Consider the following 27,246-nt stretch of genomic DNA (forward strand, 5'->3'; position numbering starts at 1 on the left):
GCAGAACTGTTTTATTATCCAGCGTGCAGCCATGACTGGTTCTGAATGAACCGGTCATCTGGCAGCAGCTCCCCCCGCCCCCTCCCCTCCTGTGTACGTGGTACAGGACCTTACCGGCTCACTTTCACCACTGGTTAAGACTAAAATTATTCATAACTCTGATCACTCTTCCTGCTGCTCTGTTAAAAAGAACTGCAGCAGGAATTACTGATGGCCACAAGCTGTGAAAGAAGCCGAAACATCTCAGCAGAAGGTGGAGTTTTGTCGTCCGCAGCCCAGACGGGCTTTGTGATTTTTATGCGTGAGAAATTCCATGTTTGCGTGTGAAATGTCATGTGTTGCGTGTGAGCATGTGAAGTCAGTGAAATGCGTGTGTCACACGGTCAATGCGTGAGAGTTGAGAGCCCTGGTGTTTATGTATCCAGTTAGCTTTGGTGTTAGCCATCCATTGTAGCTCTGCTGCTCTCACTGTATACTTTGAACAGTGGTCGTGAGTCTTAAGAGGCAAACCAAATACAAGTTTATGACGAGAAGAAGAGGAATGCCTCAGTAGAAAGAAATAATACTGGATTTGGGAGATGTTCTTTTTACGCGATCCCCCTGATGGAGCAGAAGAGCAGGTAAGACGGTCTTGCACATGCACAGTTATTAAAAAAGGGTCTTGGAGGAACTTCCGGAAAAAATCATAGACTCTACCTTTGATGCTTTGGTGCCGTTTCCCCTCCAAAGGACCCGGTGGACCATGTCATAGTGCATAAAATACATAAATAATAATAAAAAAAAAACACACTGAAAAAAAAAACACAGCTTACGAGACAATAAAAAACTTTTTCCTATGGCCTCTATCTCTAGATGCTTCAACCTTTTGTAATTTTTCTGGAAAGTGGTGCTGTTCCATTTTCAAAAGCGGATTGTGCAAAGTATTAACATTTTATTAAAAACAAGTATTTCTTAAAGAAATACACACAGAAAGTGTAAAATTCTGAGTTCTGTTATGGTTTGTTAGTGTTAATTTTCCTTCTCTTTTCTGTCTTTTGTTATCTGGCTGTTTTGAGTTCTGTCTAGTCTGGTTTCTTGTTTAGATTAGTGTTTACTGTTGTAGTTTATTCTGTTATGTCTTCAGAAGTTTCTTAGTTTTGGTTTGGGTTTTTTCCCCTGTTTTTTGAGTTGGTGATTAAAGAGCTTTTTTTTAAGAAACCTCTGCTGGTCTGGCTGAATTCTGGGTCCTTTTCCTCAGAACATTACAGTACAACCTGGCCAGTTTTAGGACCTATCGCCAGATCAGCACGTTTCATTTTTTTTTGCTTTTTCCCTCCCCTATTTTTTATTTATTTTTTCTCTCAGCATGAGCCTGCTGTGATCCCGGAGCTCTGTCCCCGGCAGAGCTGAAGACCAGGGGGCATTTTTTGAGGGTTCCAGGCTGGTGGTCTGTCCCCCCGGGTTTGGTCCGAGACGACACCTCTTAGGCAGCAGTGCTTTTTTGCAGCCGCCTCGCCGTCGCAAATGCCGGCGAGCAGTTGGTCTGGCTGAGACCTTGGTCCCTGTCGCTAGGGGTCATGCGGCTAGTTCCTGTCCAGAGGACCAGCACCCTCCGCCTTCTGCCTCGGTTAATCCCACAGCTCCTCCTAGTGTCTCCTCAGATAATGACCGCAGGATGTTGGAGGAGAAGATAAGGACATTTGCTCCCCTCATTAAACGCCTCAGGGAGGCTCTCTTCAGCCATTATTCAGAGGAGCTGGAGAAGAAATTAAAGGAGGTGGAGGGGCATTACAGGTCAGCACTCCAGGCTTTCTACAGCCGACCTGAGTCTGTCCCCGAGGGTCTGGCCGACGCCTCGGCTCCTGAGTCTGTCCCCGAGGGTCTGGCCGACGCCTCGGCTCCTGAGTCTGTCCCCGAGGGTCTGGCCGACGCCTTGGCTCCTGAGTCTGTCCCCGAGGGTCTGGCCGATGCCTCGGCTCCTGTCAAGCCCAACGAGGGGGTCCAGGAGGACCTGCCTCTGCCCAAGTCCAGAGAGGTGGTCCAGGAGGACCTGCCTCCACCCAAGTCACAGAAGGGGGTCCAGGAGGATCTGCTTCTTCTGACCAGCGACGTGGGAACCCAGAGGGGTCCGTCGCCGACGTCCGACGTGGGAACACAGAGGGGTCCGTTGCCGACGTCAGACGTGGGAACCCAGAGGGGTCCGTCGCCGACATCCGATGTGGGAACCCAGAGGGGTCCGTCACTGACCTGTGAGGCGGGGACTCGGAGGGATCCTTTGCTCTTCGGGCACCCTGGACTTCCAAAGAGGATTCAGCAACTGTGGTCCCCTGGAGACTTTGAGCCTCTCGGTGTTGCGTATAAACCTAGACCCCTTATAGCCCTCATGGACAGCCAACTCTGGGAGAGACTGTATTGGATGTCGCTTTCTGAGATCCTAAGACTTTTTGTTGCCAAGGGTCTGGCTTTCACTCCAGCCTGGAGCCAGACTTCCTCATTCAAAGCCTGTAGCCCGGGGCCTCCTGAAGCCTGTAGCCAGGCTCCCACCTTAGCAGCCTGTAGCCAGGCTCCCACCTTAGCAGCCTGTAGCCAGGCTCCCTCCTTAGCAGCCTGTAGCCAGGCTCCCACCTTAGCAGCCTGTAGCCAGGCTCCCACCTTAGCAGCCTGTAGCCACGCTCCCTCCTTAGCAGCCTGTAGCCACGCTCCCTCCTTAGCCGCCTGTAGCCAGGCTCCCACCTTAGCAGCCTGTAGCCAGGCTCCCACCTTAGCAGCCTGTAGCCAGGCTCCCTCTTTAGCAGCCTGTAGCCAGGCTCCCTCTTTAGCAGCCTGTAGCCAGGCTCCACCTTAGCAGCCTGTAGCCAGGCTCCCACCTTAGCAGCCTGTAGCCAGGCTCCCACCTTAGCCGCCTGTAGCCAGGCTCCCACCTTAGCAGCCTGTAGCCAGGCTCCCTCTTTAGCAGCCTGTAGCCAGGCTCCCTCTTTAGCAGCCTGTAGCCAGGCTCCCTCTTTAGCAGCCTGTAGCCAGGCTCCCACCTTAGCAGCCTGTAGCCAGGCTCCCACCTTAGCAGCCTGTAGCCAGGCTCCCACCTTAGCAGCCTGTAGCCACGCTCCCTCCTTAGCCACCTGTAGCCAGGCTCCCACCTTAGCAGCCTGTAGCCAGGCTCCCACCTTAGCAGCCTGTAGCCAGGCTCCCTCTTTAGCAGCCTGTAGCCAGGCTCCCACCTTAGCAGCCTGTAGCCAGGCTCCCTCTTTAGCAGCCTGTAGCCAGGCTCCCACCTTAGCCGCCTGTAGCCAGGCTCCCACCTTAGCAGCCTGTAGCCAGGCTCCCACCTTAGCAGCCTGTAGCCAGGCTCCCACCTTAGCAGCCTGTAGCCAAGCTCCCTCTTTAGCAGCCTGTAGCCAGGCTCCCTCTTTAGCAGCCTGTAGCCAGGCTCCCTCTTTAGCAGCCTGTAGCCAGGCTCCCCGTCAGTCGCCTGTAGCCAGGCTCCCCCGTCAGTCGCCTGTAGCCAGGCTCCCTCTTTAGCAGCCTGTAGCCCGGCTCCCACCTTAGCAGCCTGTAGCTAGGCTCCCACCTTAGCCGCCTGTAGCCAGGCTCCCACCTTAGCAGCCTGTAGCCAGGCTCCCTCTTTAGCAGCCTGTAGCCAGGCTCCCTCTTTAGCAGCCTGTAGCCAGGCTCCCACCTTAGCAGCCTGTAGCCAGGCTCCCACCTTAGCCGCCTGTAGCCAGGCTCCCACCTTAGCCGCCTGTAGCCAGGCTCCCACCTTAGCCGCCTGTAGCCAGGCTCCCACCTTAGCTGCCTGTAGCCAGGCTCCCACCTTAGCAGCCTGTAGCCAGGCTCCCTCTTTAGCAGCCTGTAGCCAGGCTCCCACCTTAGCAGCCTGTAGCCAGGCTCCCACTATAGCAGCCTGTAGCCAGGCTCCCACCTTAGCAGCCTGTAGCCAGGCTCCCTCTTTAGCAGCCTGTAGCCAGGCTCCCTCTTTAGCAGCCTGTAGCCAGGCTCCCACCTTAGCAGCCTGTAGCCAGGCTCCCACCTTAGCCGCCTGTAGCCAGGCTCCCACCTTAGCCGCCTGTAGCCAGGCTCCCACCTTAGCCGCCTGTAGCCAGGCTCCCACCTTAGCTGCCTGTAGCCAGGCTCCCACCTTAGCTGCCTGTAGCCAGGCTCCCACCTTAGCAGCCTGTAGCCAGGCTCCCTCTTTAGCAGCCTGTAGCCAGGCTCCCACCTTAGCTGCCTGTAGCCAGGCTCCCACCTTAGCTGCCTGTAGCCAGGCTCCCTCTTTAGCAGCCTGTAGCCAGGCTCCCACCTTAGCAGCCTGTAGCCAGGCTCCCTCTTTAGCAGCCTGTAGCCAGGCTCCCACCTTAGCAGCCTGTAGCCAGGCTCCCACCTTAGCCGCCTGTAGCCAGGCTCCCACCTTAGCAGCCTGTAGCCAGGCTCCCTCCTTAGCAGCCTGTAGCCAGGCTCCCTCCTTAGCAGCCTGTAGCCAGGCTCCCACCTTAGCAGCTTTTAGCCAGGCTCCCTCTTTAGCAGCCTGTAGCCAGGCTCCCTCTTTAGCAGCCTGTAGCCAGGCTCCCTGTCAGTCGCCTGTAGCCAGGCTCCCCCGTCAGTCGCCTGTAGCCAGGCTCCCCCTTCAGTCGCCTGTAGCCAGGCTCCCCCTTCAGTCGCCTGTAGCCAGGCTCCTTCTTCAGTTGCCTGTAGCCAGGCTCCTTCTTCAGACGCCTGTAGCCAGGCTCCTTCTTCAGACGCCTGTAGCCAGGCTCCTTCTTCAGACGCCTGTAGCCAGGCTCCTTCTTCAGACGCCTGTAGCCAGGCTCCTTCTTCAGACGCCTGTAGCCAGGCTCCTTCTTTAGCCAGTAACCTGGTACCGCCGCCATTAAGCAGGCGCAATCTCCCTTAGCCTGTAGTCCGGCGCCTTCTTTAGCCTGTAATCCAGCGCCTTCTTTAGCCTGTAGTCCGCCGCCTTCTTTAGCCTGTAGTCCGGCGCCTTCCTTGGCCTGTAGTCCGGCGCCTCCCTTGGCCTGTAGTCCGGCACCCTGTTCTGTTTTCCCCCTCTGCAGGAGTTGGGGTCCGAGGTTCCTGCTCCGCCGACGGTCTCCTGTCACCCTGCTCCGCCGACGGTCTCCTGTCACCCTGCTCCGCTGACGGCCTCCTGTAGCCCTGCTCCGCCGACGGCCTCCTGTAGCCCTGCTCCGCCGGCGGCCACCTGAAATCCTGTCTCACCTGGGCCGTCCGCCGGTACGACCGCCGGAGATCCTGACTCGCCGGGATCGTCCGCCGGAGAACCTGTCACGCCGGGGCCGCCCGCCGGAGATCCTGATTCGCCTGGAACGTCCGCCGGGACGACTGCCGGACGTCCTGATTCGCTGGGGTCGTCCGCCGGGACGCTCACCAGACTCTCTGTTCAGGAACCTGTTTTTGAAATTTTTCAGTTAGTCTGGATTCGCCCTATGTGGGTTGTTTTTTGTTTGGACTTTTTTTGGACTTTATTAACCGTTTTTTGTTTCAGACCCTGACCCTCCGTCCTGGAACCCCCTCCTCCCGCCCGGGCTTATTTATTTATTTATTTTTGTTCTGTTTTTGACTTTCATACACATGAGGGCGTCTGGAATCCGCCCTTGAGGGGGGGGGGGGGGGGTTCTGTTATGGTTTGTTAGTGTTAATTTTCCTTCTCTTTCCTGTCTTTTGTTATCTGGCTGTTTTGAGTTCTGTCTAGTCTGGTTTCTTGTTTAGATTAGTGTTTACTGTTGTAGTTTATTCTGTTATGTCTTCAGAAGTTTCTTATTTTTTTTTTTTTTATTTGTTCTTGTTTTGAGCCTCGGCACTGATGTCTGGTCTAATTACTTACTCTGCACACCTGCCTAACTCCACCCCTGCTGCAATCACCTCTCACCGGTTTCACCTGATTCCACCTCCATATAAACTGCTGAGACCAGACATCAGTGCCAGGTTGTCCTGTTGAGTATGAGTGAGTCTCCTCCTGCAAATTCTGTGTGTTAGGTTTGCTTTTTGGATTTTTTGACCCCTTTTTCTCCAGAAACCTGAGCCAGTCTGTCCGGTCTGTTCCTGCCTTGTCTGCCGTGCTCGTTTGTTTATTTTTTGTGTCATCTTTTTGTTCAACAGTCTGTTTGGATTTTTTCCCCTGTTTTTTGAGTTGGTGATTAAAGAGCTTTTTTTTTAAAGAAACCTCTGCGGGTCTGGCTGAATTCTGGGTCCTTTTCCTCAGAACATTACAGAAAGTAAAAAATAAATAAAAGTATTTTTTTTAATTTCTTCAGGTCATAAACTGCTGCAATAAAACAAAAGTCTATTTCAAGGCTGTCATGGTAGAGTTTTGACTTAGCTTTCTGTTTAATATTATATTTCAGTTTTCAGCTCTTTTAGGTTGTAGTTATGATTTGACCTTTATTTCTGTTTGTCTTTGCTCCTCCCTTCCCCTCACTTAAAGCTTTCCCTTCACTCCCTTTGCAGCCAGTGACACCTGTTGGTAATTATTCAGTCAGATGCATTTCACCTGCTAGTCTCCCTATTTAAGCCTCCCTCTGTCTCACTCTTGTGCCGGTCCGTCTTCAGTCACCCACCTCTCCATGCCAGTCCTCGGTTTGCCTTGGAAGATTTGTTTGCTCTCTTGTTAAGAGAACTGCTAACCTGACTAGCCGCCCAGGAGAAGCTCTGCTCTGTGCCACAGTGTCTCCAGAGAACTGTTAACTAGTAGCACAGAGCTTCCTGGCCACTTTTGATCATTATGGACTCTAGCTCCGGGCCGTCAGCTCCTATCATCACCTACATCTCTGATCCTCTGCAACCCTGACCCTCCGGACTTCATCACCCACCATCCAGCAACCTCTTGTAATAAAACTCTTAAAACCTTTAGTCCCGTGTGCGCGTCCTGAGTACATCGGTAAACAATCATGACAAAGGCCTTGTCACATCTTTACTGGGCGTAGCAGCCACTAAGTGCGTAGATATATAGAATAAATCAATAAATCTCTTTCATATTTCCTTCACCAGGGTTGTCCTCAATTAAAGTAAATTATTCATCTAATGATTTTATATGTTTGAGTTCATATGAAGAAGTTATATTGAAAATGAAAACACACTTCAGAAGTTGTTACACCATTCAACAAAGACTTTATTTCCAATTCTGCAAATGATTCACTGTCTTAAGAAAGAATGTGTCTATATATGAAGCAAAGAAATGCTGCTGATGATTGTAGAAGATTTAAGTCAACAAAGCAACAGTCTCCAGGAACCCCCTCATTTGGTCCAGTGAATACGAGAAATTCACTGTTCAAACTATCGTTCGTAAATAAATACATAATGCGCATCACAGCAAGCGGCAAGATTGAAAGTTTCTCATCAACGTATTGCATACAACACCAAATTTGATAACAATGATACCTGCCAGTAACTATAATGCTAATGTAAGAGATTGAGCATAAGCAGTATAATTTACAATCAGTGCATGCTCAAAGCATTATGACATTCATGTCCTCACCTTTGCTTATACAGTGTGAGGCGTGACAGTTTGCTGATGACGGCAGAAACAGCGAAGAATAAAATAAACACTGCCTCTGTAAACACTATTCCAACAACGGATGAAACACTAAGAGACATTAAATTATTTAACATTATATTTTGGCACAGAACTTTCATTATATGTATATAAGGAAAATATATATAACCTCCTGCCACCGAGTTTATATATTAAGTCAAATATTTACATTCAAATAGTGTGAATTTGTTACAACCTGTGAGGGAAAAAAACGAGAGGAAGAGAAAGATTATTGTTTTTAAAAGAGTTTTTTTCCCCCTCTTTGCTGCAAAACTCCGTAAAACATAATAAGAACCACTTTAGAAAGTTGAAACAAACATTCAGCATGTATTACAGGATCATGAACTTAATCTTTGATTGTTTCAAATAAAGTATTGCCATGTTCTCTCATGTTTTAGCCTCGTCCTAAAAGAATAACAGAAATTAAAAACTCCCCCTTTTCTCATTTACAGTTTCTCTGCCGACAATCGTTTCAGATTTTTTATTTTTTTATTTTTTTTAAATCAATTTCCCATCCTTCATAAGGCACCAGTCCTAACAATACAGAAAGTTAGACTATTACCTGGGTCTCAATTTTGGCAGATGCAGCACAATCAATATAAAGTATTTCATAGCAGTAATGGTGCAACAATAAAAAGAGAGAGAGAGAAAAAAAAAGTAACACAGGGGGGAATGAGGCCTTTTTATACAAAAAGACGTTGTCTTCCTCAAGAATTAGATGCTTCTGTGGTTTTATTTCTCACCCAGAAATGTTCTTCTTTAAATGGATACTTCATACTCCCGTGTGTCCTGTGATCACAGCAGAAATGGAGGGAGAGCTTTAGGCTTTGAAATGAGGAACATTCAGAGGCTAAGAGCTTAACTGGGGCAAAGTGAAGGGATTTCAGTAAATGATGGGTCCTGTACTTACTCCCGCTTCGTAGAGAGGGTTGTTAAAATCCGATTCGACTGTAATAGGACTGTAGGAGTGCGTGTGAGAGAGAGACTTCCAGAAGAGAGGCTTCCATTCTAGTCTGCAAATACTACAAGAGACAGAAGATGAATACATCCAACACTGTGTAAAGAACTGAGGCAAAGAACTTAAAAAAGCCGCGTTAAATCTGGGTATGGGCCGGTATAAGAAACTCACGCTATTAAAAACCTTGACTAAAAGACTTTACTTTCACAGTATTGACACAAATATTTAACAAAAATGTGTAACTTATGTAATGTACGTATCATATAATGATATGCTATTATTTTAAACAGAAAAGCACCCAGCAGTTGGTGCTTTTAAGTGAAATAACATACTGATTATTACAATTATGATGTTACCACTAACATGCATTTATTAAATAGATTTTGATACCTAGAATACAGAAATGCCAACCAGGTGACTTTTAAGTTAATTGCACAGAATGTACCTTTCTGCCTTTATTAGTAAAGTTTCTTTAACAAAAACCATACCTTGCCATGTATGCTGGCGTATTAAAATCATGTGGTCTAAACTGGTCTAACCTGGAAGAACTGAAGGAGATTTAGTGGAACATAGTCCTGTCTTGTTTTTGGAGTGTGTGTGTCCCTCTGGATGACATTCTTTTCTGAATAGTGCATGGGTAGTGTGGATTTTACAGTGCTCTGCTGCATCAGGATAGGTGGGTTACTTATGCTGGGATCGACACCATCTCCAGGTGTTGTGTTTTGGACCTGCACTTTAAGTTTCTGGATCGTGCCTTCTTTGCTTTATCCTTTTGGGTGTTTATTTTTGCTTTTGTGGGTTAGTTACTGGATTATCTTAGATTTCTTCCCTGTCTTCCTCCCTGTATGCCCCTATTTTCATTCTCCCTCATCTCTCTCAGCCTTCATTGTTCCCAACTGTTGCCCATTCCCATCCGATTATTCACACCTGCTTCCTATGCCTTCTCTCTTCACTCTCCCTGTGTACATAAACTGCCTGGTTTATATAGACTTGCTCCTGCGTTATGCTACCTCCAGTATGTTCCTCTGCTCCTTGTTCTCTGTAAGTTCATCTGTTTCTTTAATTAAATCCAGTTTAACACTATGACAACTCCTGTCTGCACTTTGACCCGGCAAAAACCTCCCAAATCATGGCAGTGATTGTCTATTTTATTCACTTGTACAGATCGAGCAGCAACAAGTGTGGAAGGGGCAAAGTTGCATTACACTGTTTTCTAAAACTGGGCAGAACTCTGGTATGGTAATCCTCTGGTGGAAAATGTTCAGGGAACTTATAAAAATCTTGATACAGATAACTGAGCCATGCCTAGATTAAAAAACCCACTCTGCATTAATAAGGTGACTGATTATTATGTGTTTACTTTGGTTAACCGCAACACTTACTTTGAGTAGTACATGTAAATGCCTCCAATCAGGAGAATGACCAGGATGATGGGCAGAATTATCGCCAAGGCGATGTTTTCACTCAGTATCTGATGGGATGGCTCGAAAGACTGGGACACTGCAAACAAATCAAGTCAACTGTGATGTTTTTTTTTTTTCACTAAGCAAAAGTGTCTTTTGCTTAGTGTTAAAAAATACAACTAATGAAACTCATTTAGATCTCCGTGAGGGGAGCTGTTAATAAAGCAGGAATTAGGTTTAAAAAGGGGGCGAGATGATGAACTTACCTTCTGATTTGTGGTCATCAAAAAGCTCCTCGTATGATGCTGAGAACAATGACATAACATTAAAAAAGTTACAATCCCATCAGTACGCTTTCATTCAGGTGTATGACATGGCTGAAACAAGGAGATACAGGAGTAAAATACATTTATAACCAACAAAGCTGGAAGTTAAACTTTGTTAAAACTATTGATGGTCTAAACAAAGGATCTATTCTTTGACCCAAAGTAACAGATGGTGGTTTATAAAAGGAAAAATGCCATGTGGTTAGGGGGCAGCACAAGTGCTTGAAAAATAACTCAAGCTTTCAGTTGACCCCTAAACAATATTAGTATTGCTTTTCTGTATGTATGGGAATGAGTGCCCCCTAAGTGCCATGCACACTGGTAGCTGTAGAAGAAAATACAGACATGACCACTATGTTAGTATTATTTGTGGATTCTGTTCTGCATTATTTCACTCTGGACTGTATTTGATCATCTCTAGTTCAAAACATAAAACAATTCAACCTGAACGTTGGTTATCTATACAGTCAGTAATGTTTTTTTTACTTGCCATGTAAAATAAAGACATTTTAAATATTTATTTGTGCATTACAAAACATTTGAATTTGATATTTTTGTTATTGCGCTTGCATTTTTCATACTATGGCCTGTTTTTTATTGAAACCAATAAAGCGTCATCCATGACTAAGATTGTTTAAATATATTAAACCTTTTTGTATTTATGAAAAGAAAAAAGATTTTCTGATTTTATTTTTTGCCACAAGTTCACCTTTGGGTGAGAAAAGAAAAAAATGACCTTTGCAAAAGGGTGGTGGGCTGTTCCACTGAGATGGGTGGCCAGGAACACAGCTGATGATGACCTCCCCAATGAGTTCATAACCCTCATAGCAGAAGAAGCGCAGAGTTTCCCCGGCCTGGTAGCTGTGTTTGTACAACGTTTGGTAGCCGTTGTCAGGGACCCCCGGGTTTGGGCATGGGTCATATTTCACTGCACAAATCAAACAAAAACACTCTTAAGTTTAAATGGACAGAACCAACCATTAAAGACGTGCAATGTTGGGGAGGAGACAAAAAGAGGCCTTACAGACACACTTTGGGCTGCGGTCGCTCCACTTAGGGGTACCGGTGTCCCGCCCGTGGCAGGAGATTTGGCTGGTGCCTTCAAGTTGATAGCCCTGGTTACAAGAGAAACGCACAACGGTGCCGACAGCGAAGCCGGCTTCAGGACGCACTGAGCGTGCCCCGTTCACCACCTCTCCCGGATCAGGGCAATGTTGGACTGAGAGGATAAAGTGTAAAACGAGTGACACAGATTTAAACAAACGCAAACAGAAATGTAAAAATGATTCTGTACAAGGAAAACTTGAGAGAAGTGGCCACGTGAATGATGGATAAATAGCAGTCCCATAAATGTCCCATTCATTCTTGTGTCCAGTCACAGTAAAGCCATCTTTTTAAAGGAACAGTTGTTTAGGGGATATTTTATCTCCAGCTCAGACATGATCATGGGTCACAGGAAAACCCAGAGAGATAAACATACACAACAATCCTGGAAGAAAACCTTTTAGGAGCTCCAGGAGTGGAGCAGATGTTCACCCACCAGCCGGATCATGACCACATACAGCCCAGTCGAGGAATATCAAAGCGTATGCATGTGTTAGAATGGGTTTGAGCTATTTTCCAATGAAAAACGGGCAAACATCTAAAGTCTTTAGACGTACAAAACATGTGGACATGTCTTAAAGGACTTCTAAGTTCAAGCAGTAAGAATACTTCTACAAGGTTCATATAGCTATAAGGCCTTAGAAATATTCCTCTACTTTTGCCATAAGCAAATCAGGGTTTTAATTCCAAGAGTCTGACAATTTATAAACAGGAATCCTGCAGGAGTAGTCTATGTCTAAGAGAAGATGTTTTTTTTTTTTAGCAAGAACTACGGATCTTAAATCTTTTGGGCAATGGCTGAAAGCTAATGAAATACACAAGAGCACATTTTTTTCATGAGGAAATAAAGAAACTGCTGCAAGAGGGAGAAAGGGAAGTAATTTTATTTTGCTAAATGTAACCATAACTTGGCGTTAATATACACAAGAGCTAATTAGTGGCACAAAATTAGCTTTCCAACTTTAACACATTACTTCTGATGATTCGTATCACCCTACTGATTCTCCCACCTTTAACACACGTGGGTGGGGCGCTGCTCCAGGACAGGTCCCACTGGCAGGTGATGATGTCTGAGCCGCTGATGTCATAACCTGGCTGGCACTGATAGGTCAGCACGCTGCCTCTCACAGGAGAGGAGTGAGAGGAGCTGATCCAGCCAAACTCGATCTGAGGGAGGGTGGGGCAGGTGTCGTTTGGCTCAACTTCTGCAGACCAGACAGAGCAGGAGAGACACTTGGTGACAGCAGGTTGTGCGTGCCACTCCTAAGCTGCAGGACCTCAGAAAACCAATGTGGACATTGTCGGGTTTCAAGCTCACTCACCGCGGTAATGAATGAGGAACCCCTGACTGAGGATGAAACTGGAATCGTTTGGGTCGCTCTGAAACTGAATAGTGACCTCTGACCCCACAGACACGACTTGAAAGCGCTCTTTGGAGCCCAGGTACTGACCGATCACGTCAGAGGTGAGGTCACGGCCATCGAAAACCGTCAAGACGTCAGTGTGCCGAATATTGAGGCTGAAAGAAAAAGTTAGACAAAAACAAATCAGCTTTCAATTCAGAGAGGTTTTGCTTCTTAAGTCAAGCAAATCCACCCACCTGGTGCATTATTTTAGTCAGTGCAGAAGAGGAAGAAGAAGAAAGGAGAGGCACTACAGGCAGTAGATTATATAAAACAGAACCATGACGTTATTTCTCGGTCTCTTTCATTGATAATTACTAAATAACAAGAGCTGATATTTAACTGAAATTAGACCATTTTCTTTCTTCAGCCTTTGTGAAGTTGTTAATCATATTAATGTCTGCTTCATTTACCAATACTGTGTTCCCCAGTGGACCACATTTACCTCCTTTGGGATATTTCAAAATACTCTGACATTCTTGTATAGCATGCACTGACATTATTGTGTATTACGCCTCATTACTGCATGTTTATCTTTTCCTAACAGTTTTAGCATTTTTTCTCTAAATAATTCACTTATAATAAATGCTCATTATTTTCAATTGAGCTTTTTAAACAAATTTACTGCAAGTTAATATAAATGTAAACCTTTAATTTGTATAATTGATGTTAAATGTGAAAATATAGCAGTGGGTAGTCACGAGGAAATGTTCCTAAAAATGATTTATGCTTTGTTGTTGAGTTATGAAAATCTTTTGAGTTATTGGGATCCCATTCTTTTAACAATATGACATGAAAATAAAATCAGTCAAAAAAAAAAATAATAAAAAAAAATAGATCAAATAAAAATAATGAATAATTCTGTTTTATTTTTGGAAATTTGAACCAATTTCTCCTGGCGTTTGGTCCCCATGTGCCACAACTGCCATTTGCAGTTTCATGCAACTTTATAATTTCCAAAGAAAATTAAGAAGCTCGATTTGAAAATTAAAGAAACTGGGGCTTTTGCCACACTGGAAATTTCATCGGGCAATTCCTTTACCAAGAGCAAAAGTTTTTTTAATAACATTTGTATTCAAGAAAAATCTGAATAATAACTGAATAAAATTTAAGTCACTCTTTCTTTAACGCACGCTTCACCCCCATAATGTTCTGTGACAAAATGACAAGCACTCCTTTATTAATATACTCACATCTGGACCTCCAGTTCAACTCGCTTCTCCTCATTAACATGGATCTGCCAAACGCAGTCCAGACCCTTGGAGTAACTCTGGGGCCAGTCGGGGGACAGAATGGTACCAGAAGGCTCGGTCAGCTCTCCTCCACACAAAGCTTACAGAGCACAGCAGACAGGAAAGTATTAACTAAGGATCTGGACCGCTGAAAGGGGGAATCAGTAAGTTACAGATCACAGAAAGATTGAATGAATCAAATGTGATTAAAGGGAGAGCATAAATAAACATTTGTGAACAGGCTTTTGGCCTCATAATCGATAGAAAATAAAATGGAAAGCACATTAATCCCATTGCTATAGATTTTCCTGTAAAAAAAACACTTACTTGTAATCTTTTGGGAAACTGATCAAATGAGGCAAACTATTTGTAATATAAATGTTATTACATAACAACAAAGGCAGGATTTTTTTGTTTATACAGAAAGAGCTGTACATAAGTCACAATATGGTTGAAAGGTTTTGACTTTCAAGTTTTTTTTTTGCCCTAAGTCTAACCTGATGAGTAATCAGAGTACATTTAACCTCAATACTGAGGTTGTACAGTTCATTTGCCAGTATTTTCTTTTTACTTTCCCGTCTGTCTCATAATCTCCTAAAATTGTCACAACCAGCAGTTTTCCAGGCTTCAAGCAGGGTTTTGAAGGTTTTTACTGAAATCTTTTACTTTTCTCTCTCATTTCCTGCCAAGTCCTTTTACTTGACCACACAAAACTGTCAGGTCTTACTAAAATATAATCTACAGCAGAAGAAAAAACATCTGAAGATCACATCTCGATCTGACACAGGATCTGAGAGATGCATCAGTGGATAATCCAACTATGCCACATTTTTATTCATTTTATCCATCCATCCATCCATCCATCCATCCATCCATCCATCCATCAATCCATCAATCCTTCCATCCATGAATAATTTTTAGGCCAGTGTTTGGAAGCAACACTTTGCTTCTTTGAAAATGCTCTCTAAAAATTTAAAGCAATATTTGCAAAACTAATTTAAAAGGTTACAGGAATGTCTGACTTGTGAGAACCAAAATCGGAAAAATTAAGGAAAGGCCATCACTGCTTATTTTGGAGACTTCAAGCTGATATAGGAGGACTAAGTCAAAACAGAACCATGCTGATAAATTCTTGCACACTGTGAATCACATATTCTGAATCACAGATACCAACACTTGCTCTGACAAACGCCTGTCAGCCCGGCGCTGCTCGAGGTTCCCACTCTGCTGCGCTACACGGATGCTCAAGCGTTCAACTCATTACTCTCTAATCATTCCCCTCCCTAAAATATTGCGGTTGGCAGCTGACAAAATATTTCAGCAATTGAAAATTTGATGCGGTATCTGGCTTTTAACGCCTGGTTGAGGTTCTAAGAAGCTGAGTCTGTTTCATGTGAGTCACAGGTTTGATCCTGCCCCTCGTTTTCACAGCATACCGACACATCTCACCACCACTGTGGATACAACATGTTGCAGCTTCAGGCACCCGTCTTATCAAAATGCAGCGTGAACGTTCAGAAATAGACGCGCCGGAAACCTCACGTGCTTCAAATAAGAACAGAGTGATGCCGAAGCCATCTTTAGGTACAATACAAATTAAAACATAGAGCTCAGAAAATAAAGTGTGATTTCCTCACGGTATTTCTGTTGTGCAACCAAAGCTCAGAGATCAGACTTACCCCTGCACACGGGCTCGCTGTCGTTCCAGTGGGGACTGCCGGGGTCAACACACTCAATGGTCCCTGAACCCTGCTCCATTACGAATCCTGGAGAGCAGCTGAAGGTGACAATGGTGCCCAGCTGGTATGAGATGTCGCTGCTGCTGAAGTTTCCATGAGGCATGTAGGGCTCCCAGCAGTGCTCATCGTCAAAAGCTTCAGAAGCAGAGAAGAAGAAATAAGCGACCACTGCGTAGATGAAAAGACTTGTGGAGAAAATGAAGTTTCCTGCTGACAAACCGATCTTGATTTTTGAACATTGCTGCCAAAAAAGTATGTTAAGCACTAAAAGATTTAACAGATTACATTAAATGTATCCCACTGAAACAAATCCTAGCTACATATTTCTTCCAACAAAAAAACACTGTTAGAGCTCCCCTGTTTGGCAGAATTTGAAAAAAAAAAATAATATGTAAGAAGGAAAATGCGGGTTGAGCATCTGAAGAACCCTCTCACCCTCATATCTGAGTGCCAGCAGCAGAGGAATGGAGGACGAATCAGCTGTGAGCTCCAGGTACAGCATGGAGCCCTCGCTAAGCAGCCCGCGCTCCGGGACGTCGTCAAGATCAGAGTCAAAGAGCGGCGGGGATAACGAGCTGTTCCCACTACGGACAATTAACCTGAAACAAGACAAGACGTACTGGTAAATGTGCAAAAGCACCACGATTGCTGTCTCAATAAGGAATGCGGATGGAAAGCAAACGGAAAATTGCTTTTTTGGTAAACCATGTTGGTCTCTGAACTATTTGTCATCATCTGATCTTTCTTTCGTGAAAGACTACCCAAGATTTCCCCTAATAATCTTGATGCCGTTATGCTTGCTGCTCTAATGATAATGAATGCTGGGGGTGAGTGCAGGAAACATATAAAAGAAAAGTAATGGTCAAAAACTCAGACGGAAAGCATTCCCAGCACTACAGGAGAAGCATTTGCCAGTGAGACTGAAAGAAGGGGTATCATCAATTTCATGACTTTAAAATGTTTTCATGTGGCAAAAACCTCTGCTGTGAGTCTAGATTCAGTAATGGCCAAATTTCTAATGAACTACATTAGGCCAGCAGCTGGATATGAAATAGGAAACAAAAAAGAAACTAGTTAACATTGCTTCTGTCTGACTCTCTTATCGCTCAAATGACACCTGCAAAAGAAAGAACGTCTTGTTTAAAAACAAACAAAAAAAAAACTTAAAAACTGAAAATAAAACGAAAAAGATAACAGGTCTGCCTAATGAGATCTTAAAGGAACTGTATAAAGGATATATTGACATCTTGTTGGTCAGTTGCAAGTTTAATTTAACTCAACATTGTCCCGTCATACCTTCTCCCTCTAAGTCGACAGTTCAGTGCTGATCTGGGATTTTAAGGAACCTAAAAATATTTAGATTTTTGGGGCCCGCTCCCTGTTTAGGCTGTTCCTGTCAGGCATCCAACCATCACTCATATTGTATTGTTGGCCATTTAACACTCCTCCGTGGCTTATAGTATGCCAACAATCGAATCAACAAAAATAAATTGTATTGACCCTTGCATTAGTCACTTCACGTAATTTATTGGGAAAAAAAAATGTGGACACAAGCTTATTACTCTTACTTATTAACAGAGTCAGGAAGGAGGGGCGCTGTTTATTTGGTTCGGCTACAAGCAACCACAGAACAGTGTTTGGTTACATATCAGGAATGATTTGCAGTAATATACGTGCATGAAATGTGCCTCCAACACAAACACAAGCAGCAGGTGAAAAAAAACTTCCACCATTAAATCCTGACTGTTGTTAAAGCTGTCAGATTCTGAGGATTTTTCCCTGTATGTAACTATAAGTACAAATGGGAAGTTATGAGATCTCGGTGGGAGAAACATTTGGGGTGAGGGGGGCCAACAGGCCTGGAAGCTGCAAACAGCAACTTACTTTGCTGATGCCCAGACCCGACCCTGCAGGAGCACAAACTACAGTGTCCTCTATAAAATGTGAAATATAAAGAGGAGCGAGAGCAGGAAATCCCCTCTGTAGCTATAAAAAGCTCATGCTATCAAAAGCAGTTTATACACTAGAGAGACTAGTCTGGTATTTCTACCCTCATCCGTTTCATCATTCTGCGACCATAGATTCAGAATCGCAGGAGTATTGATATGACATCTCCAAAACACAAGCTTACTTGTCATCATCCTCATCTAGAGCAATCCTCTCAAAGTGTAGGTGCAGCCTGTGTCCTTCTTTGGCTTCTATCAGCCAGTGGCAGCTCAGATTATTTCCATTACTGTGGTTGCTGACAGGTGGAGGAGGCGGAGACAGTATCCGTCCGACAGTGGCGTTCCGAATCCATCCTCCACAAGAAACAACTGAGAAAACAAATGGTATTATTATTATTTTTTTTACAAACTGTAAACCAGTCAGCGCTGGGGTTATCATTACGGATCCTAATCATCATACGGACCAACACATTGAGGCTCAGGCGTGCTCCAGTGGGGCTGCGTGGTGTTGACACACGCTGACACCTCGTGGCCGCGGATCTGGAAGCCCGGATCGCAGTGGAAGTGTGCCTGGCCTCCGGGATGGATGTCTGTCACCGTCACTCCGCCGCCCACAGGCGACGTGGGGAAAGGGCAGGACAGTAGAAAGGCTGGCGAAAAAGGTAAAAGAAAAGCTAATGCTAAAGATGCAGAAATAGTCTGATACTTCCTTACGACATCTCCTAATGTTGAGTTTCACCTCCATCCACTCTGACAAGCATTCAGTCTTCTACAAATGGGTTTGATGCCTATTGTCACTGTGTTTCCATTTCCACTCAGCCTTTATGCTCCCATTCTCAACGGATCTGGAGGGTGTTGTTTATTACAATGTAAGGCAGGCTATCTGTAACGCTGCTGCATCTCATTCTTTATCTCCTTTGTCTGACTTGAGTATTGCTCATCATCACAGGCTTCACATTGAATATAAATTCTCCACAGACCCAACTGCGCTGTATGGTACATGCTTTTACTGAACTGTGCAAAAACTTGTTTATTTCTTTTTAGGCCTTACTGGTGACACTAAAACAGACAGAGGTTATTTTACCTTGATAGTGAAGGCTGAACGTGCCATGGTTGGACTGCCGGAGACTGCGGTAGTGAATGGAAACCTGATTGGTTGTGCTGCGGATCACCTGTCCCTCTTTCATCAGCGTCTCATTGGCTAAGAGCTCCGGCCCTGAACCGCCTTGACCCATAATCACCAGAGATTCTTCCTTTGAGAGGTTCGTCTTTCTCACCTAGGAGGACGAAAAAAGAAGATGAACACACTTTAGTAGATAAAGCTCCAAGCAACTTAGCTACTGATGAAATAATCCTACTGGCTGAGCAAATCTACTGCATTGCCGTATATTGATTTTCACCTTTGGCTACAAAATATTCAAGTGCATGACTTTATTTTTTGCTATTCTTACTTTAGTCTTAACATGAACATGTTACATGGTGGTATAATCTTTGTTTAAAATCACTGCATGTTGCTTTATGTTGCCATCTTTATTAAGTTGTGCTCTGAAGACAACCATTACTGCTACTAACAAAAATGATTAGATTATATCCTGTATTCTATCTCATTGTTTTGGATTTGATCAAATATATCTTGATTTTTTTATGTTTACAAATTTATGTTTTTAGATTCTTAAATTTTTTTTTTGTTTTTTATACATTTTAAAAAATATCATTTCCAATCTCATCTTGCCTAACAATGCTCTTAATTTATTTAATTAGTTTGATAATTTGTAGTGTTGTTCACCTGTTCTCAACCACTAAAAACACTTTGTGTTGCTCTTATATCCACGAAAGGTGTACTCCAAATAAATTTGGATGCAATTTAATAATAATATAAATTATATTGTCTGCATATTCGGTTCAAAGTTAAGATAAAATAAACCGAATAAATTGCATCGCTGCAGAAAAACATTCATTAAATTTGAAAGGATTCAGGCTTAAGGATTTTCAATTCACACAACCTGAATTTCCACACCGTAGCCCGGATACACAGTAATGCTGTAGGTGCATTCCAGGGTAGAAAATGAGGTCGATGATCCAGGATCTGGAGACTCAACAAAATCCTCCATTGCTGACAAAGTGGCATTGCACTGCACTATAAAAACAGAGAAATAACAGGAAAAAGAATTAAAAATGTATCTAAAGATGTAGTCTATGAACAGAAATAATGCAGATGTTCTGGTAAGACCTGTGAAAATGTTTCATTTCGTAAAAACACAAAGTCTAACATGTATCTTTCGAACAACACTCTCGTTGTTAGGCCAGTGTGAAAAATTATTATTTGTTTTAATCTTTGTTTATGGTCCTTTATATAGTTGCTTAAGGCTAAGAAATGTGCAAAGAGCTTTGGACATTAATTAACAGCAAGGCTTAAAGTGTAGAATTAAAAGGCTAAGAATACGTTGATGAGCAGGAGTGTTGCAGAATGTGTTGGAACTAGACAATAAAGCTATGTGAGTGCAGAGCCAAAGGTCGGGGACAGAGATAGTTCTCGGAAAATGTGTTGTGCAATTATGTAGACGGCAGAGTGAGGTTCCCCGTCTATATGACGTGTTGTTGATCGGAAACATCTGGCGTGAAGTGAAGATAAAGGGGTGAAGAAGTCGTGGAAAAGTAGACAAGCAGAAGTAAAAGAAAAGCTAAAAAAATAATTAAAAGTTGCAAAGGAAGAATCATCTGATGAAAAATCGGGACTAGTTTCTGTGTAAGGGGCTGTCAGGTCCAAAACTGTGGCAACACCCTGCCTGAAAGAAATAGATAGCTGAACATTTCCTATCCAAGATGTGCTGCTAAGGTGAGGCACCCTTTTTCGCTCAAGGCCCCAAACAGAAACGTCTGCATGCGATTCATCCGCTGATGGAAGCGAGCAAGGTCCATGTATGGTTACATGCTTAGCATTAATTCAACTCTTTACAATATACTTGGGTTAAAACTGATCCTTTGACTCTGGGGTTTAATAACATGAAATTGTGTCCTTAATTCCCAGATAATCGAGGTGGAGATTTTCCCCAACACCAGCTTTATTCCCACTCGTCCATATCGTTTCTAGTTGTTCCTCGCCGTTTGCAGATTTATGCGGGGCGACTGCAAATCAATCAACACGTTGTTGCAGACTCAAATTTAGTATGCCCCACGGCACAACCAAGCCGGGACGCGGACATTTTCAAGAGAGCTGAAGCATTATATTAAAAGGTAGCAACTTTGTGGCAGTGCCTGGCGAACAAACATATTTAAGATGCATCCTGGAGACTACATGAGATCAGCAAAAAAGGGAAGCACTTCAAGACCCAGGTGATTCTCCCTGTATCTTTTTCACTCAAGCACAGTCACACCCTTTGAGATCATCTGTCTCACATGGTATTTCTCTCCTCACTTTTGCTGCACATCAGCTGGACCACATTTCCTTCATTCCCATTCGTTGCGGCCGCTCACCAGCTCTCAAACACAAGCTATGAAAGCTGCACAGGCACTTGAGCCAATAGAAATGCTGTATTGGTGTCTGGTGTCTTATCTGACACTCATTAGCACAGGATCATCTCTGTCACCCCATGCTGGTCATCAGACATAGTATTGACTGACAGACCAGAGGCAGACAAAGACAGTGCCACAATTATTATTTATATATTCATCACATATTTCTGGTATTGACTCCATCCAATGCATTAAGGCTAAAAAAATGGAATAAATAGAACAGATCTAACGCATATTGAATTTCTATTCTTGCTTTGGGTTACATCAAATTTCAAAGCTGGAGAGCTCAATATCATCTTCATCCCTGTGGTTGGTATGCGGCGCCTTCCAAAAAACATTCACAGCCCTTGATTTTTGTCACATTGTGTTACATTTATGTGATCCATCAGCACAAAGCAGAGCATGATTATCAAGTTGATGAAAAAAAAAAAAAAAAATCAGCCATTGGTTCACTGTATTTTATTCAGTTCTATCAAAGAGACGGGTGATGAATACAAATGCATATCCAACTTTTCTGATTTCTTGTCTGAAATATTTGAAAACAGTGTCCGTTTCCAGTTTCTCGCTGCTTTTGGTTGGTATATCCCCTAAAATGCCATTGAAAACATTGACGTTTGGGGTATGGAGCCTATCAGAAACAATTGTAATCTAATCTGTGCACAGTTTTAAATCATAAAATTATTAAAGTAGCGAGGGTTGGAAAGCAACTGTATATACTCCACTGAAAGCAAGGATATACATATACAGGGATATACATTTGCTGTATAAACATCTTTCCTTCTCATTGTCTGACACTGATTTAGACAAAAAAACAAAAACCTTCTGTTTCAGGTTAGTTAGGATTACCAAACTTATTTCAGTTTGCTTAATGCCAAAATTATTGATTACTTTATTTACATTTAGACATTCAATTACACTAAAATTACAGTACTTTCCAACAATTTGTGGAAACTCAGACGATGAAGTTCTGGCTTTGCAAGCTTTAAAACATTGGAGTTAAATGAAGGCAAAGAGGAGAATGTACAGTTAAGACCAAAATTATTCATACCCTGAAAGATTTAGGTTTAAAATAATATTTTCCTTTTACCAGCATGTTTCTTCTGCATAGACACTGACACTATCGTTTTGCAGTGGCCCCTACTTGAATCTCATAAAAATGTTTGGAAGGAGCAAACAATGACGGTGAAGGATTAAGAAGTCCTTCCAACATAATGCTGATTTTGATTATTTTAAACCCAGTATGCCATATTATGAATAAGGGTGCATTATTTACTCTGGCATTGATTTGTTACTTTTTTTTTTGGCATTTCTGATAAAGCTCATCTTCTGCTGCTTTAGAACTAACTAGATTATCTTATATCCCCCCACTACTATAAACTGTGTGTTACTCTGTGTCTTTGCCACTGTCACACCGGGATTTCCCTATTATGGGACTATAAAGGATTTCCTATCTTATCTTATTTCTGTAAAGCCGATATTTTTTTTTCTATTGATTGTTGAAAATAGTATATTAGTTATTAAAATATCAGCAACTATAAATAATTTCAACATGCTGTTCTATACCTTTTGAGAGATGCTTGTCTTACTTCCTATGAAAAACTTACCTATTCATGTAATGATAATTATTTTTGACTCAAAATCTTCCTGGGGTATGCACAATTTGGTGCTTAGCTATACCTGAAGAGTGTGGGAATGTCCAGCAACTCTATTTAGGGGGAAAGCAGGCTCTGTGTCCCAGGAAGGAATGTGTATTGATACGAAATACGAGTATAATTCACAAGACAAGAGCAAAAGACCTCCTGAAGATGTTTATTGAAGCTGGTAAGAGAATGTCATTATCTATATTTTCAACAGTGAAACTAGTCATTTTCTGACGTTGGCTGAAAGACTGTTGAGCCAAGAAAAGACCATTACGTCAAAAGAAACATAAAAAGCCATTTAACAGTTTGCGAATAATTTCTGGAATCTTACCTTTCACTCTGATTAAACTAAAATTAAAGTTTTTCATCATATGAGCATCATTAGCCTGAGAAGACCATCCTAACTGAGAAGTACAGGATCGACAGCATTAAGTGTCGGGTATTCTGCTGCTGGAGGCACTGGTGCCTCACAATATAGGTGACAATGAGGAAAAATTATTACGTGAAAATAGTGAAGCAACATCCTAAGACATTAGCTAGGAAGTTAGAGTAAGTGTGTTTGACGAAGTTGGTCAACCCACCTGACTTGGTTACACCAGTTCTAACCGGGGGAATGAGCCAAATTTCCAAATCATCCAATTAAAAGGCCATCTTACCGAATACTAAGGAAACTGATGTGAACCTCTGACTTACAATGAGGTAAAATGTGTTTTCATTGTGGAAGTTAGCAAATATATATATCATTTTAATGACAGATGCACAGTGGTGGAGCTGGTAGTCCTTTGCTTTGCAGCAAAAAGGTCCTGTGTTCCAATACTGGCCTGGGGTCTTTCTACATGGAGTCTGCATGTTCTCCCTGTGCATTTGTGGGTTCTCTCCAGGTACTTCGACTTCCTCCCACAGTCCAAAAATGTGACTGTTAGTTTAATTTTTATCTGAATTGCCCTTCAGACACACTTCAGGTGTGAGTCCATGTTTGTTTGTCCTGTGTGTGGCTGTGATTTCCTGTGATAGGCTAGATCTAATTTCAGACTGTGAGGAAAAAAGCTAAATGTCTTTTATATGGTGTATGCAAATGTCTGGTTTAAACTGTAGTCTGCCAGTAGTAGACACAGACACCTGATGCAGGTGAATGAGACAAAAATGCCAATGGCCACAAAAGGTTGAAAGCATTGCAATGAGAGTTGATGAATAGAGGTGTGGGGACAATCTTAACTTATCACAATTGATAACGTCACTGCAATGTTTAACAATATTAACATTGCACGATTTCCTGGAATTGTGTAGCTATCTATGCAAAGTAAGAGCAGGTGAGCATCTTTCAATCAGAAAACGGGGGTTTCAAATCCCAGCCCTGTGGTGTGCATATTTGTTCTTGACAGGGAAACGTTACTTCCCCTGGCCCCTCAGATGTTTGTCAGACCATGAGTTAGAATGAATATGACCGTGCAGACACAGAGGGCAACTATAGGAGAAAACCCCAAATGACGGCAATCAGGAAACACATTTGCACAATTTAAAAGGTCTATTTTAAAATCTAGAAGGGTTAAAATGTGCTAAGTGTAGAACTTGTACCAGTATCAAAAACAAAATGTAAATACTACATTTACTACATCAGTTCTTTAAAACTAAGTGTTAGTTTTAAAGGACTGATACATACATAAAACCAGCTAATGTGCATAAAAAACCCCAAAATAACATCCCTTTCAAAGCAATAGAAGGTGAAGGCAAACTGTACCTGGCATGTGCATTGTGGTTATGGTGGTTGTGGTAATCAGAGTGGTGGTGGTCTCTTCTTCTAAGGGGAACGAAGACATGGGACTCCTTGATCCCGTCTTGCCTGCAGCAGAGGAGGACCCTAAAGCTGTGGTGAGAAGCCCCGGCGATATGGCTGCTGCTGTAGACTCAGCCAGTGCCAGCCCAGGCACGGCCTGTGTTGGATTGGTGGTGGTACCTGCAAATTCAACAGCTTCAATTTAATTTTTTTTCTCAAAAGAGAGATCTCTTAATAGATTAAAGTACATGCAGAAGCTCCGGCAAAGTTCTCTGGCGGTGTACCTGTGCCTCCAGAGACCTGTCCCAGGTACTCTTTACTTTGCAGGGCAGCGTGTATCAGCTCACCTGGTGGATAGGAGTCTGGAGCTGCCGTCGGTGAAGTATCATGCTCAGGAGTCATGAAGGTCATACCTGAAACAGTGAACACTAGTTACTATATTTGTTATTTACGACCAAAAGAAAACACAGTGCTTTGCAAAAACTTTTTTATCTCCTGAACTTTTTCCCCCATTTTGTCACCTTACAATCTCACATTTCAATGTATTTCATTAGGAAATTGTGTGATGAAACAATGTAGAGCATAAAGTGAAAGAAAATTAAAACAGTTCTTTAAAAAGGAGCTCCTAAAAGGTCTGGTGTGTCTTTGTATTCATCCCTTCTGAAGAAGTACTTTGCAGAACCAACTTTTGCTGTTTTTGGAGGTAGTTTTCTACCAGCTATGCGTGTCAAGAGACTGCAGTATTATTTCCTTTGCAAATAAACTCAAGCATTAATTTAGGATGAATTGAAAGTTTAATACATTTTTAAGTCTTACCTGGAATTCTCAATGAGATTTAGGTCCCAATTCTGACTGGGTCCATCTGACACATGAAGGTGTTTTGACCTATAGCATTTAATTATAGCTGTATTTAAGGGTCTGTTTCCTGGGGCTACAGCAACCTCCAGAAGGTTTTCCTTCAAGACTGTCCCATATTTAGCCCAATCCATCTACACATCGTGTGTGACTGAATTCTCTATATCCCAAAAGAGAAGAAGCATTCCAGCAGCAAGATGCTGCCACCACTGTGTTGGGTGTTACATGGGGTTAGTGTCCTCCACCCAATTATATGCTATGTGTAGGCCAGGAAGTGAAATTTTTGTTTCATCTGAACAACATACATTTTTCCACATGTTTGCTGTACCATTTTATGACAAGTTTAAACAGGATTTCTTATTGATTGTTTTGCTCAACTGCTTGACATTAGTAGGGCTCTGTGAGAGGTTTAAAGCTTGGGATTTTGTTTTACACCCTAAATATGTCTGGTATATTTTTTGACTAATGTTTTCTGACAAACCTCACAGGGCTTTAAAGAAAATCTTTTTGCTGATGTTAAATTTCCTAGAAATATCCTGTACTAACTAAGCGACGGTGACTTCTGAAGGCAGCTGATTGCAATGTTTTTTTTTAGGGATCAGAATAAAGAGAGAGGAGAGACTTTTTACATTTTTGATTTGCCAAAAAAAGTAAATTAAAAACAGCGTATCATTTATCCTCTACTACATTTGCTCATTAGCCTAAAATCCCACTAAAATGAATTGAAGTTCATTGCTGCAAGTTGACTAAATGTGACAAAGAGGGGATGCCTTTACCTTAGATGGGAGAAACAAATCATGCATTAGCCTGATACATCATTAAAAAAAAACCTTCTATGCACTGGAGAAAACAAACAAAATTACCTGAAACCATGTGCATCATGGTGACAGAGAACATCGCAGCAAGCTGTGCGAACCCCATGTTTCTGGATGAAGCTGAATGACCTGAGAAGGTTAAAGGGAGCTGGATGAAAAGAATCAGTTCTGTGAATTTGCAAATGTTTTTCTCTGCCTATTAAAAGCTCAGAATAGCAACAAGAGGCAAATAAACCACAGCGCAGTAATGAATAGGCCAACAATCTATTAGTCACCACATATCTGACTGATTTATTTACATCACACAGGCCATAATTGACTGGAATCAGATCATCTCGACATGATACTGTAAAAGGCTCTGCACATGCAATTTGTGCGTAGAATAAAACGCAGCGAGGAAAATCTATATGCAAAGCATGGTCACAGATGTTGGAAAAATACATACGAACACACTCAGTTTCAAGGTTTATTATTCCGACTTGTTCCTCGGCAATTTCTCACCCGAATCTGCTACAACGCGCCGAAAAAAAATGCGCTATTCTAAAATCCAGCAAGCGAGCCCCGAAGGTTCCTCCTTAATTTTATTGTTTCCAACCTGTTAATTGTGTCAAAAAAGCCTATCCGCTGCCATTCGAGGCGTTTCCTCTAAAAAAAAAAAAAAAGCCAGCCGTGTGTGTGACATAAATGACAGGGGGTTATTCGAGGGAGAATCACCCGGCCCTCTTTGTGCGGAGGACGATTTTTTTTTTTTTTTAACATCACCACCGCTGTTGTTTGCGCAACAACAATAAAAGGTGCCAGCTGCTTACCTGTCTTCCCAGATGCGTCCGCAGCCGTTTATTATTGCTGTTTTTTATATCTCCTATCTCGGCGGACACAGCGTTGCTTAAGGCCGTAAACACGGCTGTGTTTGTGCTGGTGAGATTGCCTCTAGCTGGTTACCGTGTGGTTGACGCATTCGGCTATGATGTGAGGGCATTTGTGCTGGAGCGTCAAGTGCGCCCTAGCGGCCGAAC

General features: G+C 43.0%; 1 protein-coding gene across 3 annotated transcripts; it reads right to left on the bottom strand.

The window, feature by feature from the left end:
* Positions 1 to 7,078: 7,078 nt before the first annotated feature.
* Positions 7,079 to 27,210, bottom strand: sez6l2 (seizure related 6 homolog (mouse)-like 2). Of its 3 annotated transcripts, none has more exons than XM_012882234.3 (19): positions 27,040 to 27,210; positions 26,279 to 26,359; positions 24,845 to 24,973; positions 24,525 to 24,740; positions 19,637 to 19,770; positions 18,718 to 18,910; positions 18,098 to 18,283; positions 17,819 to 18,002; positions 16,123 to 16,286; positions 15,628 to 15,822; positions 13,910 to 14,048; positions 12,636 to 12,832; positions 12,324 to 12,518; positions 11,234 to 11,428; positions 10,946 to 11,137; positions 10,150 to 10,188; positions 9,863 to 9,980; positions 8,433 to 8,544; positions 7,079 to 8,311 (listed from the first exon to the last, which is right to left on the bottom strand). In XM_012882234.3, exons 2-19 carry the CDS (start codon positions 26,334 to 26,336, stop codon positions 8,282 to 8,284), a joined length of 2,676 nt encoding a protein of 891 aa, XP_012737688.2. In that variant the 5' UTR covers positions 26,337 to 26,359; positions 27,040 to 27,210; the 3' UTR covers positions 7,079 to 8,281. The 3 variants fall into 3 exon arrangements, with proteins under 3 accessions (XP_012737688.2, XP_012737691.2, XP_012737690.2); XM_012882237.3 differs by having other exon boundaries at positions 26,279 to 26,378; XM_012882236.3 differs by having other exon boundaries at positions 24,908 to 24,973; positions 27,040 to 27,209.
* Between the last annotated feature and the right edge of the window lie 36 nt (positions 27,211 to 27,246).

The sequence above is a fragment of the Fundulus heteroclitus genome, unplaced genomic scaffold, assembly GCF_011125445.2.
Source record: "Fundulus heteroclitus isolate FHET01 unplaced genomic scaffold, MU-UCD_Fhet_4.1 scaffold_48, whole genome shotgun sequence".
Classification (NCBI taxonomy): Eukaryota; Metazoa; Chordata; class Actinopteri; order Cyprinodontiformes; family Fundulidae; genus Fundulus; species Fundulus heteroclitus.

Bases quoted from the DNA above. Each gene is read 5' to 3' on its own strand.
- sez6l2 (XM_012882234.3), bottom strand. From the start codon at position 26,336: ATGGGGTTCGCACAGCTTGCTGCGATGTTCTCTGTCACCATGATGCAC. The intron at 24,974-26,278 runs GTAATTTTGTTT...TCACTGTTTCAG, and splicing joins CATGATGCACATGGTTTCAG to GTATGACCTTCATGACTCCT. The intron at 24,741-24,844 runs GTACACCGCCAG...TTGAATTTGCAG, and splicing joins ACAGGTCTCTGGAGGCACAG to GTACCACCACCAATCCAACA.